Source organism: Schistocerca americana, chromosome 2, assembly GCF_021461395.2.
Source record: "Schistocerca americana isolate TAMUIC-IGC-003095 chromosome 2, iqSchAmer2.1, whole genome shotgun sequence".
Classification (NCBI taxonomy): Eukaryota; Metazoa; Arthropoda; class Insecta; order Orthoptera; family Acrididae; genus Schistocerca; species Schistocerca americana.
In genome coordinates, this window is record NC_060120.1 from 35,776,464 (window position 1) to 35,790,536 (window position 14,073).

The 14,073-nt window shown below is 40.0% G+C and overlaps 1 protein-coding gene across 2 annotated transcripts in view; it reads left to right on the forward strand.

Annotated features, from left to right (window-relative positions):
- The window catches only part of LOC124595507 (casein kinase I), a 94,369-nt gene that overhangs the window by 14,983 nt on the left and 65,313 nt on the right, over positions 1 to 14,073 (forward strand). For both annotated transcript variants that reach the window (XM_047134271.1, XM_047134270.1), the window contains exon 5: positions 4,905 to 5,133. In XM_047134271.1, the coding sequence (XP_046990227.1) occupies positions 4,905 to 5,133 (229 nt within the window). The remainder of the gene's footprint in view (positions 1 to 4,904; positions 5,134 to 14,073) is intronic.

Below are 14,073 nucleotides of genomic sequence, written 5' to 3' on the forward strand. Positions count from 1 at the left end.
CATCTCCCACCATAACAAATGGCAAATCTTCACTGTCAGAATCCATTTCCATTGCTTTTCTGTAACAAAAAATAAAAACACTGAACATGTGTTTACAAGAGTTTGCAGTGTTGTCAACGTTTTTCTACAGTTGTAAGTTTGCCAAACTCAAAACAGTTGCAAATTTGCCAAACTTACAACAGTTGATGTTTCTGTTTGTTGGAGTTGGTTTTTGTTGTGAAGGTACATTTACTCTGTCTGACTGGTCTTTCAGATGGATGTAAATTTTAATTTCCTCCATCGTATCCATTATTTTTCCTTTCGTAACTTATGTGAGTTATTTTGTGGGTGTGTCTTTTCAGTGTACAGCAAAGGTGGATGGGTTATTGTTGTGTGTTCTTTGAATTGTATGCTAACTTCCCTTCCTGTTTGCCCAATATAAAGTTTTGAGCATACCTCACAGTTAATATTCTAGATTTCTGATTGTGAAAATGTCTCTGATTCCCGTGGCATGTCTCTCAGTAATCATTGTAGACTGTTAGTGCTTCTGTAGCTAATGTATATTTATTTATTGTTGAAACATGAAGTAATTTTTTGGGAAACAATGCCTAGATATGGCCAACCAAGAAATTTGTTTCTCTGTGGTTCATTTGTGTGTCCAGTTAAAATTATTTCAGCTATGGGATGGCATGTGTTTGATTGGTTTTCTTTTTGAGTAATGTGTCCACTAAGTTTTTAGGATAACAGTTACTTGCAGCCATGTTTTGGTGAAGGTCTAGGTCTTTCCCAGTTTTTTTCTTTTTTCAGTGATAAGTTGATCACTCTGTGTATCATAGAATGAAAGTATGCAAACTTTCGTGCTCTCAGTTGGCATGATTGGTCGTGGATGATTATGTCTGCCGTCGTTGGTTTATGAAAAATATCGATTTTTTTTTTTTTCTCTTTCCATTAGTGAAATTAAAGTTTGGATGCACACTATAGAATTGTGAATGCATGACATTACTCGCTTCTATTGTGCCATCAGATAGCATTAAAATGTCACCGTAATGCTGCATGGAACACATTTGATGGGTACGTATAGGGCATAAAGATAAGTTAGCAGTGGTAGAACACAGCATCAACGAGGTACATACTTTTCAATTTGAGAAAACAAAAATATTGTGCCAAGCTAGTGGCTTTTGGAAGAGTATCGTCAAAGAACCTATTGAGATAGGGCTCCATGACAGTCTCTTCGACACTAAGTTCACTATAGAACCCTGCACTAGCAGTTTCACCCCAAGAACACAACTGGCAGTTGGTGTTTCACGATTCTGAGCAAGACTGAATGCACCAAGTGTCAAGCGGCAGTAAACTGTGCAACCACCACGACACATTGCCGGATATTATGCCTGGTGATAGGGGTGAGGAGAGACAGCTACCAATAAGATGTATATATGGGGTATGCCTGTGCAATCTCGACACTCCACTAGGTGGTGGTGGTGGTGGTGTTGGTGGTGGTGAGAGTAACACTTACTGAAACATTGTGGAATTTTGATGCAGCCTTGCACAAAAACAAATCTCCCGTGCCTTATCTTTCCAGTCTCCCACCACCTCCCAAAGTCCCACAGTCCAGCCACAGAGGAGCATTCCCCTCGTAACTCAGTACCATCCGGGACTGGAGCAACTGAATTACATTCTCCGCCAGGGTTTCGATTATCTCTCATCATACCCTGAAATGAGAAATGCTCTACCCACTATCCTTCCCACCCCTCCTACCCTGGTATTCTGCCGTCCACCGAACCTACACAATATAATCGTCCATCCTTACACAACCCCTGCTCCCAATCCCTTACCTCATGGCTCATACCCCTGTAATAGACCTAGATGCAAGACCTGTCCCATACATCCTCCTACCGACACCTACTCCAGTCTGGTCACTAACATCACCTATCCCAGCAAAGGCAGGGCTACCTGTGAAACCAGTCATGTGATTTACAAGCTAAGCTGCAACCACTGTGCTGCATTCTATATAGGCACGACAACCAACAAGCTGTCTGTCCTCACTCGTGGGGCATTGTTTTATTCAGAACCAGGAACTGATGACCTTGTAGTTTAGTCCCTTTCCTCCTTTCTTAATCCAACCAACCAATCAGTTCACACACACACACACACACACACACACACACACACACACACACACACACACACACACATACACAAATTGTGAGGTTAGTTGTCTGTGTGGTTGTGTGTGTGAATGTGTGTACTATTGCTAGGAAAAAGAGCTAATGCTCAAAAGCTAGTGTGAATGCTGTTTTCTGTTAATGTGTTACTGTGCTCTACGCATCGATGTGCTACGGGGGAGAGGTTACATTTCCCTTATTTTATGTATTGTTCCATCCAAAACTTCCAGTTATTCTAATAGAAAATACAGCGTATTTTAAGTGTAATTTTCTCAATACATGGCCGGTTTTGGTGAATAATGCAGTGCACATTCAAATGTAGCTTGTAGCATGCTTTGGAAATACAGTAAGTAGCAGTTTCTGGTAAAAATATGTTTTGGATTATCAGTGCTACATGTGCATGCGTCTATACCTGGGATCTCACATCTGCATTAACCCGGATAATCGCAAATTTGTTGTATGTCTGCACAAGCAATTCTATAGAAGTTTTCATGCCAGTTCAAACATGAACCAAACCTGTTGCCACTACTTCTGTAGGCTTTGCACAAAACATTTTTCATTAAAAATAGTAACTCGTCTCTCATATGAATGTGTTGGTTCTGTTTTGGTTTTTTAACAATCCTTTTGCTTTAGATTATATAACAGACACCACATGGGATCCACAGCTGTGATAAATATGCAAAATTAATGGTAGAGGGTGAGGGAGGAAGGGAAGGGAAGGAACTAATGATGTCAACTGCATTGTCACCACTGATTCCACACAAAGTCCTGATGTAGCTGATATCATTAGTTCCTTCCCTTTCCTTTTCTTTCTTCCCCTCTCTCTTCAATGTAAATAAAGAGTAACACTGAAAAAAATCAAAAATCTGTAAATTGTTTTTACAAAAATTTCAGCAGTAGTGAATTTTTGTGAAACAACTGAGCAAAAAAATTATTTTAAATGATGCAGAAATTAAATGATCAAGAAACAAAAACCAATAATTAATTCATTGTATCACATCCCACGCTTTGATGATTATTTTGAAAATAATATTTGGTGATGGTTACTTTCCATTTAAGTGATATTCAGTGTAATACTGAAGCATGTTTCCTACATAATTTAATGCCAAAATGCTGTCTTTGTAATTTGAGTTACATTTTTTTTCTTAACAATCCTTTTGCTTTAGGGTATATAACCAACCAATTTCACGTAGATAAAATTATTTAAAAAATACAAATTGTATTCCAAATTTTAGTGAGTGTCATTTTGTATCTTTATAATTTCAAAACTGTAAAAATTTGTAAATGTGTGTATGACATAAAGTGGGAGAGGAAAGTTTGATGTGGTTACTAACCTGTGTAGAGAGAATAAATAATCCCAGAATTTAAAATCTTTGACAGTACGTGAGATCTTGTTTTATGGTGAGACTTTGTTTTATGTTCTCATTAATTCACATGGAGTGGCTCTACTGAAAACTGCTAGAGTACTCTGATAATAGAGTTGATCTAAAGCAATGAAAGTGTTCATTTAAATTTTTATACTGAGGTGGGTTAGCTAAAATTTTGTTATTATTCTACCTTTTGACTATTTGATCTGAGTAAATATTTATATAAAATCATTTGTACTTAAGATCTAAAATATTTATTTGGTGTAAATTCTTTCAACTATAACCTACTAATGCTTGCTAATTTTGACTCTTCGTATCAGGACAGTTTTGATTGGAATTGTCTTCATTAAATTTGGGAAATTATATTAATTTTGAAGATATTTTACTGTACTGTGAACAAACTCAAAAGAGACAAGCCATTTACGACACAAGTATTTGACAGCAAAATAGTTTGAGTGGGTTTTGATTGGAACCTCGTATGGACCATAAGTGTGTACTGATTTTGAAGATGCACCTCATATTTGTTGTCATACGACATGCAGTTCCTTTTCCCCAGTTTAGTTTTTACATTGCATAATACTGTACAACAAAAGATTGCTTTAGGTTTCCTCATTTTCTCAGTTCAAATAATACTTACTTGCAATAATAGTTGCAATTAACCATCTTCCACAGTCTATTCATTGTGGCTTGCACTTCAATAGCCAAGTATTAGATTAAAAATAGAAATAATGTGGACCTTTATCCTTATTTCCACGTAAAAGTTTTGAGGCACTTAACTTATGCAGGCTACTCTATATTGTATATATGAAAACTAAAAGTTTGTATGATTGTTCGTGTTGTCTGTTGCACTGCAGGTTCCCTGGATTCTAGCAGGACTTTTCTTACAAAGGCACTATGCAGATATGAGTAACATTGCCTTGATATCCGTGTTAATTACATCTTGGATATTTTCAGAGTGGGATAAGTTGACTGTACGCACTTCTCTAAGCTGTTAGATTGCACCACCACCACCACTACTACTACTACTACTACTACTACTACTACTACTGCTAATAATAACAATAATAATAAACTAGTTGGATGCGTAAATTACCCTGACCAGTTAAAAAATAGTCATACTTAGACTTCTGGTCACTAAATTGAAACTGAAAGTGACTACTTCTGGTATACATTACATTTGGTGACCTCTCAATAATCCTGCAAGAAAATATGTTTACTAAGAGTGAAAAATTCTTTCTCTTAAAGAATGAGATCAGTTTCAACTTGATATTGGAATGAGAGCAGTTCTAATGTAGGTTGAAACATTACATTTCTTTGTTTGCTGATGGCTACTACATAATTTGACAATGTATGTTGTTCTTGTGATAATTAGTTTGTTAACATATTGTTTTCACAGGTTTCTCGAATAGACTACATTCACAGTCGGAACTTCATACATCGAGACATAAAACCTGACAATTTCCTCATGGGGTTGGGCAAGAAAGGAAATCTAGTTTATATAATTGACTTTGGTTTAGCCAAGAAATATCGTGATGGACGCTCTCATCAACATATCCCGTATCGAGAGAACAAGAATTTGACTGGTACTGCACGATATGCCAGCATCAACACTCATCTTGGCATAGGTTTGTGTTTTCATTTCATTGAGTCTCCTTACTGCAGGAGAACACATTTTTTGCAACTTCAGTTAATATTGTTGTTTCCTTGAAAGCATGGTAATGAGCTGTACCTTAAAGATTTTTTCATTGCTATTGAGCTGCAGATTGCATCACAAAGATAATAGAAATGTTGTCTTTATATTTAAAAAAAATATTCGCTTCAGTGCATGGTATCTAGAAAACAATTGAGCTGTACAATGTATGCTGAAAAGAGCAAGTAATTTGTGTGAAATTATCCACAGCTTCAGTGTAATTATAGTATAGTCATCTTAAAAAAGAAGAATACTTTTGACATCAATTCAGATAATCAGATCTTTACAGTGAACTAAGCTGTGGCAAGCAGAAGATTATTACATGCAGTCTCCACCTCTCAGGATTTGTGCTGTTCCATTTTCAAACTTGTTGAACCTTGATTGTGTAGCCTACATTTTTGTTCATAATAATTTCTGTAATTTAAAACACAGAGAATTTGGCTATAACATCATTTAGTTTTAGGACTTCTGTTAAAATTGTAGAGCAAAATAATCTTGGTAGACTAATTATGTTTTATACCAAACAGGGCAGCACAGTGCTTGGGAATCTGGACTCACTTTTGGTAGGAGCAGGGTGCATATCCTCATCTAGCCTGTCAGATTTAAATTTCCTAATATCACTTCAAATTCTGGGTTGTTTCCTTTGAATAGGCTGATTTCATTCTTTACCCTACCCCAATCTGAGCATGCGCTCAGTTTCTAATAAATGTTGTCAGTGGGATGTTAAATCCTAATCTCCCACCCCTTTCTAAACTGTTCATTTGCAATCACCATATTAGATGTTATAGAAAGTGAATAATATGTATGAAGTCAATACAGTTGTACATTAAACTTCTTTCCAGAAACATTCTTCCTTTCTATTGAAGATAGTTACTAACTCCTTCCAGAGAGATCTACATAAATTGTACAGTTGCAGATTTTGTCATCATTTGCTGCTGTGTTAGAGAGTATGTGGTGTTCTTATCTGAATACATGTTGCCAGGATTCAAAATGTAGTCCTTTTACACGATTCACAGTAGCTTTCTTGTGTCCCCAACTGAATTTCATTGAGCATAGTTTTAATATTGTTCCAGCAACCATATTAAACCTGATGAGATATTTAAAGATTTGTAGAGAGGAATAAAGTTTTTCTGTCAACTAAATGTCATTTATTTGACTGAAGTAGCTTCTTTTACCATGGTTGATTTAAGACTAAGGTTGCACATAATGATGAACAACAAGGGGTAAATGCATTTACAACTCTGAAAACTATGAACTTTCTCATGAGAGAGTTGAAACTACATGAAGGGCACAAATCTTTCTCAGCTCTTCTCTTGTTTTATCGATTGCATTTGTCATTCTACAGCGTTAAGTTTTGAATGCAAATAAATTTTCAAGATATAATATTACCTTTGTAATTGGCATCAGAACAATCTATTAGTTATATTTCAGAGTACATCAGAACAATGTATTAGTTACACTTGAGAGTACTCTATACCCCAACTTTCCGTTTACATCAAGTATTGGAAAATTCTATTAACAGCTTGTGTATGCGCATTATTATATGACTGATCAAATACCTGCTCATTGCAAAAATGAAAAAAATGAACGTGGACACTGGGTAACAGACAAGAACATAAGCGATCTGACCACTTCACAGTATTGTATTTTCTCAACTTGAGATAATTTTTCGTCACCCATTCCAGAAGTTTGTTAGTCTCTTGAAGGCATGCTGATGTGTTAACATTTATTCCTTGCAAGATCTCATTCAATTTTTACTCTCACAAAACAATGACTGTCTCCAGTTCTAATATGAAAAGATTTTTCTTGTGATGTGACAACTTCAGGGTTCATTTTGCTCAACTTTGCTGCAGTAAGTTCTCCATCTACCAATCTACAAAAACTGCAAGAATACCACAGACTGTTTTATGAAGATCCACGTTCAACACGGATGCAGTAAAATCAGAACCGATGCTATCCCAGGAATTGGCGAAAGCCAAACAAAATTGATGGTTTGAAACAGTATCATCGACATATCTAAGGGTAGCAGGAAAGCTCAGCAACTGCTCAAATGATCCATTAATGATTCAACTCTACCCAAAGTAAGACCCAACATTACCGCAAATGAAGATGCCCACCAGGTGATGCTGAATGGGAAAACTGAACGAGAACAGAAAAATTAGGAATAATCCGGCAACATCCAGAAAAAAATGTGCTGTCTGCTAAGTTTACTTTGGAAGAATTAAAAGCTGCTGTTAAGAAGTATAAATCCACCAAGGTGTCGGGACCTAATGACTTATTAGTGGGGCTGCACTTCATATGCTCACCACTGTTAAAGTGTTATTTTAGGCTTGATGAGAGAAGCAGACATATGAATAAATGAGTTTACTTTCCTAGTTGATGTTACAAGCTTATTAGAAGTCACCTCTGTGAATTTCAGTACACTATGTAAAATGTAAATTTGAAAGCAAGTTCAGATGCTATAGTTTCGCTTCATGCTCTCTTACTGTTGCCAATCTTAATGATCTATAGTGCGTGGTGTGTGTCGTGCAAAGTATGTCATAGCGCATCATCTGCACAAAAAGTATATTTTCAGCACTTTACAAAAAGCTTTCACCCCTGCCTGTACTCCCATTGTTGAAGGGCCACTATCCCTCTCCACACATCCAGTAGGTGAGCTCATTTTACGTGTGTTAGTGCGGTGTGGTTGCTGTGCTGACTATTGGGTGATTTAAAAATTTACCAATCCATAAGAGTTCACTAGCCGAAAATGGGCAGCATTTCTTCGATTATGACCAAGTGTGTTCCTCAAGAATCAGTGTTTGAATTTAAAAGGTTGATGATTGATACTGTCAATGAATACATTACATCAGAATTACATCCAAAAGGTGAGACTGAGTTACAAGTGGCACTAGAAAAGATGGTAGCTAGGCCCCTTTGTCATGTATTGGGTTGGTCCAGAACACCTTGAGTTGACTGTCTTGTTTTTCCATTACTGCTGCAACCTACCAGTAGTTGTATCATAAATGCATGTTGAAACTAAATGTTCAAGTTGTGATGGCAATACTGATTGTTGATTACATCAGCAGTTCCTTTCTCACATCTTCCCTCTCCAAAATGGCCTAAAATATTCCCTCAATTCTGTCACCACCCATGATGTGAACCATCTGTCTTTTGTACCACTTATAACTCATTCAGTCACATCAAATGTCAACAGAAAGAAAACGGGACGAAGTCAAGCAAGACGTTGAGTAAGAACTTAGAACTGAAATAAACTTTACTGGGAAGAAATGTAAAATCAGGGAATTTTTAGCATTGATCTTATGGGTTTCTCAAAGGGACTATGAATTTATCGCTTAGAACCACGAAAAACGTAAAATCGGAGAACTTAAAATCAAAGTTCCACTGTATGCATAAATGGCATAATAGATTATGTCAGAAGTTCTAATAGCTTTTCTGTAGATGGTGCTGTTGTATGCAGAGAAGTTGCTTCGCTAGAAAATTGTAGCAAAATTCAAGACAACCTGCAGAGGAATGATGCTTCGTACAGGGAGTGGCAGTTGATCCTGAACATAAACAAATTTAACACATTGCAAGTACACTGACAGAAAGATCTTTTAATAAATGACTACATGATTCGAGAACAATCACTGGAAGCAGTTGCTTTCTTAAAATATCTAGGGGTACACACATGGGGCAGTTTAAAGTGGAATGACCACACAAAACTAATCGGAGGAAAGACAACTTCTCAGACTTAGCTTCATTGGAAGAATGCTCAGGAAATGTAGTCCATCAACAAAGAAATTCATTCGGTCAATATTTGAATATTGCTCATCAAAATGGGATCCTTATGGAGCCCCTCCACGCCTACACCGGCATGATTGCCAAACAAAAGTCTACTGCCATCTCTGTGTAAGGGTTAGTTTTCACTAAAGTGAGGTCTCGCAGGATGTGGGTACTGCGATGTTTGTGCACATCTGGTTAACCATTAATACGCACTCATCTGTAGATAGATTGGTTCGAAAATTGAATGAAGGGTAGTGGTTTGAAGGGTAGAGGAAAAAAAGTGCCAAGGCGAGCACAAGGAAAAAAACTTCTATGATAGTTAGGTTGGCTAGTAAGAGCAGTAGCGGACTCTTGCTGACTGTTACAGGCCATGTGAGAGCTCCCTGCCGGGCTGCATCACTGGTGACTGGGTGCGGGGGAAGGCCCAGGTCGCCCATCAGTGTCTGGTAGCTGAGCATCATAGCCAAACTCTCTGAGGTGTACGATAGCGTAGTGGCACCACTCGTCCTTCGTTGACTGCGCTAGACAGGCTCAGTGAGGGCTGCGGTCGAGTCTCCCCTGTGTAGTGGACGGCATAGCCAATACCCTTGAGTGTCGTGACTGCCGTGGTAGCCCACTCATTGGAGCAGAGCTGCTTAGAGCCGAAGGGCTTCGGTGTTCTTGCAGCAGCACCCGTGTTGTTCTTCAGTGTGTACTTTTCCGCCGGCTACTCTGTAAGGGGAGCGGTGGCGGGTATTGTCCCTTCACCCGTGGCATCCGCACAGATGTTGTGCGTCAGCTGTGTGCACAATTGTCACAGTCGGTTGCATGCCTCCTCTGTCTCTGCAGACAGGGTGGCCTTAAAAGCTGTCCTATCTGCGTCCATGGTGGCCTTGAAGGTCGCAATCGCCTCCTCCGCTGCGGCCGACAACATGGTGCGTATCTGTTGCACTTGCGGCACCTGCTGTACTGCTGCTGGCAGTCGGTCCCCAGCTCCACTCTCACTGCTGTGGTATTCTGGCCACCTGTAGTATTGGGAGCTGTCTTCTCACCGCTCGGTTGCGTCTTTGTTCAGCAGTGCTTATGGCGCCGTCGTCATTTCTTCTTGGTTTGCGCCTTGTTTCCAGCACAGCCATCACTGGCAAAGGCTGGGCTACCATGCCAGTTTGCCACATGTGGCTCACCACAGCAAGCACAAGTTGGTGCCTTGTCTCGTCTGTGCCATGCGCACTGCCGCACTGCGGTGAGTTGTGGTAGTATTTAGCCACAGGGTCCATAGGGGGAGAGCTTTGGTGGTCACAGGAAAGTCTAAGAGCTTCTTTATCCTGAATATTTCGCTGCCATACGTCACAATTTCCACTGAAACTATTTACAGCGGCAGTCTCTTCTTATTCGTCCGATTGTGCATCTTAGCATTTGCACCCCAGAATCAGTCACGTAAAAGCCCCTCTTGGACTGTATTCTCATTGTAGATCCAAGGCAGCCCCCTGATCAGAGCCTTGGATAATTTCTCACACTGTTTCAGCGCGGTCATCTTCTCTGCAGTAGGTTGATCAATGAATTTGGACAGCTCCAGCGCTCTTCGGTGCGCACTGGTCGGCCGTGCTTGCTGCCTGCACCTGGAAAATGGCTTCTTGAGTCAAGGCACTGTGCGTCAACTTCTTCCCTGCAGCGGTTGGCTTTATCATCATACATCTGTCCGTGACCTCTACTGCACTTGATGTACAGAGGTGGACAGGTGATGTTCATCACACTTCTGTTCCACATTCCTAATGGGCAGTGGTGTCAAAAGCTGCTTCTCAGTGTCTCTCCCTTCTGTCCATTTCTGCCCATTCTGTGGTGCGAGAACATGACAGTTTTGCTGCGTCATAGTGACTGACGCATGACAATTCACTTTGTGTCACGCCACAGTCTGAGCACAGCTTCACAGGTCCTCTTCTGGCCAAGCTCAGGTAGCATTCTGCACCAGTGATACAGTTGAATTTTTGTAATTTGGTCTGGTGAGGACTGATAATCTACCAAAAAAATTTACTTTAGTTGACTACTGCAGAATAATATGCAACAATAAAACATAAATGAGAGAAAAACACCAAAGCAGATCTTCAGTTGCAAAGAAAATTCTCCAGTGTTCCATTCACAACAACAAAACACAGTGCACAAACAAATGTCTGCTGACAACAAAATGTGTCCACGGCTTTAGGACGAAGACTATGCAATACTCCATAACAAAGAAAAAACTGCATTCGATGAGTGTGATGTCACAGCTGTTTACATTTCTAACAGGTCGCGAGAAAATATTGCGAATGATGGTTTGAGAAGTGTTACATTCAAAGTAAATTTCCTTCTAATTAAGATGAATTGTGAGACATATGAGAATGTACGATGAATTTCTTAAATCACAGAGCGTGTGACTCTCATTCCAAACTTAACACTTTGAGGAGCAGCCACTTACCAGAATTTTTGCACCCATAAAACCAGACATTTATGTCATTATTTAAAAGTAACTGGCACACTTGTGTTTGATATATCTTAGAGGATAACATGAGCAAAAAAAGGCCAATATTATATGTGAAAGCTTAGCTTTTCTTCTAGCTATATTCTGTATATATCTTTAAACTGTTAATTTTTCCTATTCATGTTTTCGCAATGCTTAAGTGATGTTGTTGTGGGCTGACTACATCAAATGTCCTATGCTCTGAATATCAGCTGCCATTGGCTGACGAGATCACGTGATGTGACCTGTGTTGGCTGATAAGAATGCATTGCTGTCTCAATTTGAGTGCTTTGGAAACTAACGTGCTGTGTTCGATGGACTTCGTGTACATGTTGCTGCACAGAAAAATCTTCCCAAATCATGTCCTTTTTTTTAACTGGGAAGTGCAGGATTTTTTTTTCCTTGTCTGCATATGTGCCCTTTAAGGTGGCTTGTGGAGAATAGATGTAGATGTAGAATGATTGTGACACGGAATAAATATGGATCTGCATCATTTGCTTGAAAATTAAACTACAAAAGAAAATCTAAAAACTTCTTGCTCAGGCATTAAGGAGTCTGCTTGAATGTCACATCTCGGGATACAAAATCGTTCTGATTCACAGTTTTGGCATCAAGTTTGCCTTGAAATTGGTTTGGCATTTGACCAAAAGCATCAGATCCAAAGATATGAAACTATGCAACATAGGGTTTTCATCCATTGTGCAACTCATGCGGCATTGAATCCCATATCAATGTTAACTGCTTCTGCCCATAAAAACTTTGGCAGTCTGCTGTCAACATCATGTGTGTGGTTGAACAGTTTGTTTCCCCCCTTAAATGAGCGATTCTTCTATGGTGTGTATGCAGTAGTTGTTTCCAACTGGACTCGAAGGTTTCTGAGAAGCTGTTTTATGTCTTGTTTAATACACTCAGTACCATTGTGCTGCTGCAAAATGATGATTCTTTGACAAAACTGGTTCAACAAGAAAGTGTTCATGAAATCAGTCAACGATACCTATTTGTGCCTGAGAAAGTAAGCAGTCCTGTAACCAGTTGCATCATCTTTAAATGTTATTTTGTGTTGACAGATTCAGTCAGCCAACATCAGACTGTAGACATCTAAATGAATCAATTCCCCTGAGTTTATGGAATAAATTATCTCTTCATCGTTGAACTTAAGTTGATGCTCCTGATGACTCCAACAGGGTTTACAAAAAGAAAAAAAATCTTCTGTTATTACATTAAGCTCTTAAACGATCCCCTTGGCTCACATTTGTGAAGTGTCTGTGTATTGCCATGCCCCAATCTTTCATGCCACAATGTTCGGTCATTCACTGCAATATTTTCTTCATCACTAGCTCACATGGATTTTGTCACATAAAAACAATCTATAAACATTGTGATCTGGACTTGGGACTGAGACACCCTGTCCTCATTCCTTCAAAACTTTTATACATTCTTTCCCATCTGCTTCACCTGGTTCTCCTCAACCAATCACACCATCTTCCTCTCAGGTGGCTCCATTCACACCTCAGTCCACATTAAACCCACCAACCACCACAGTAACTGCATTTCAACAGCCGTCATCCCTTCCACACCAAAAAATCCCTCCCATACAGCTTGGCCTCTGGGGGATGGCATGTCTGCTGCAACAAAAACTTCCTTACCCAGTATGCTGAGGGTCTCACCAAGGCCTTCACGGATAGGTGTTATCCCCCAGACCTCTTCCACAAACAGATCTCCCTTGCCATTTCCCCCACACAGCCCCAATCCTCCCACCACCCCAAGAACCAGTTACGAAGAACTGCCACCTTTGTTGCCCAATACCACCCTGGACTGGAACAATAGAACCACATCCTTTGTCGGGGCTTAGATTACCTATCGTCATACTCTGAAATGAGGGACACAGTATCCTTCCCGACCATCCTAAAGTGATGTTCATGTGAAAGACTCGGGTGCAAGACCTGTGCAGTGCACCCATCCAGCACTTCCTATTCCAGTCATGTCACAGGTTTATGCTACACTATCCAGGCCCAGGCTACCTGTGAAAGCAGCCATGTCATTTACCAGCTCTGCTGTACCCATTGCACAGCTTTTTACATTGGTACAACTACCAACCAGCTGTCCACCAGGATGAACGACCACTGTTGCCAAGAGCAAAGTAGACCACCCAGTGGTACAACTTGCAGCTGAACATAACATACTCGAATTCAATGGGTGCTTCACAACTCAGGCCATCTGTATCCTCCCCTCCACCACCAGATTTTCCAAACTGCACAGATGGGAGTTATTCTTACAACACGTTCTCTGTTCCTGAAATTATCCTGGCTTCAGTCTATGATAACCTGCTGTCCTACCACCACCTCCCTCTTATCGTCCCCTCACCGTCTTTATTTGCTGCCCTCTGCCAATGCACCCATCCACCTTTCCCGTTCCCTGCTCCTCTCATTTTTCACTTCCCATTCACCCTCACCCCCCTGCCCATAGCCTCCTGACACTGTTGGCAGTCTAGTCTCTATCCACTCCACCAAACAGCACCCATCTCTCCCCCACACATACTCCTCTATCCCTTCCTAGCCCCTCTCCAGATTGCTGCTTTTGTTCAACGTGAGAGTTGCACTACGATACAAGATGCCAGGATGGCAGTCATGTGCATGG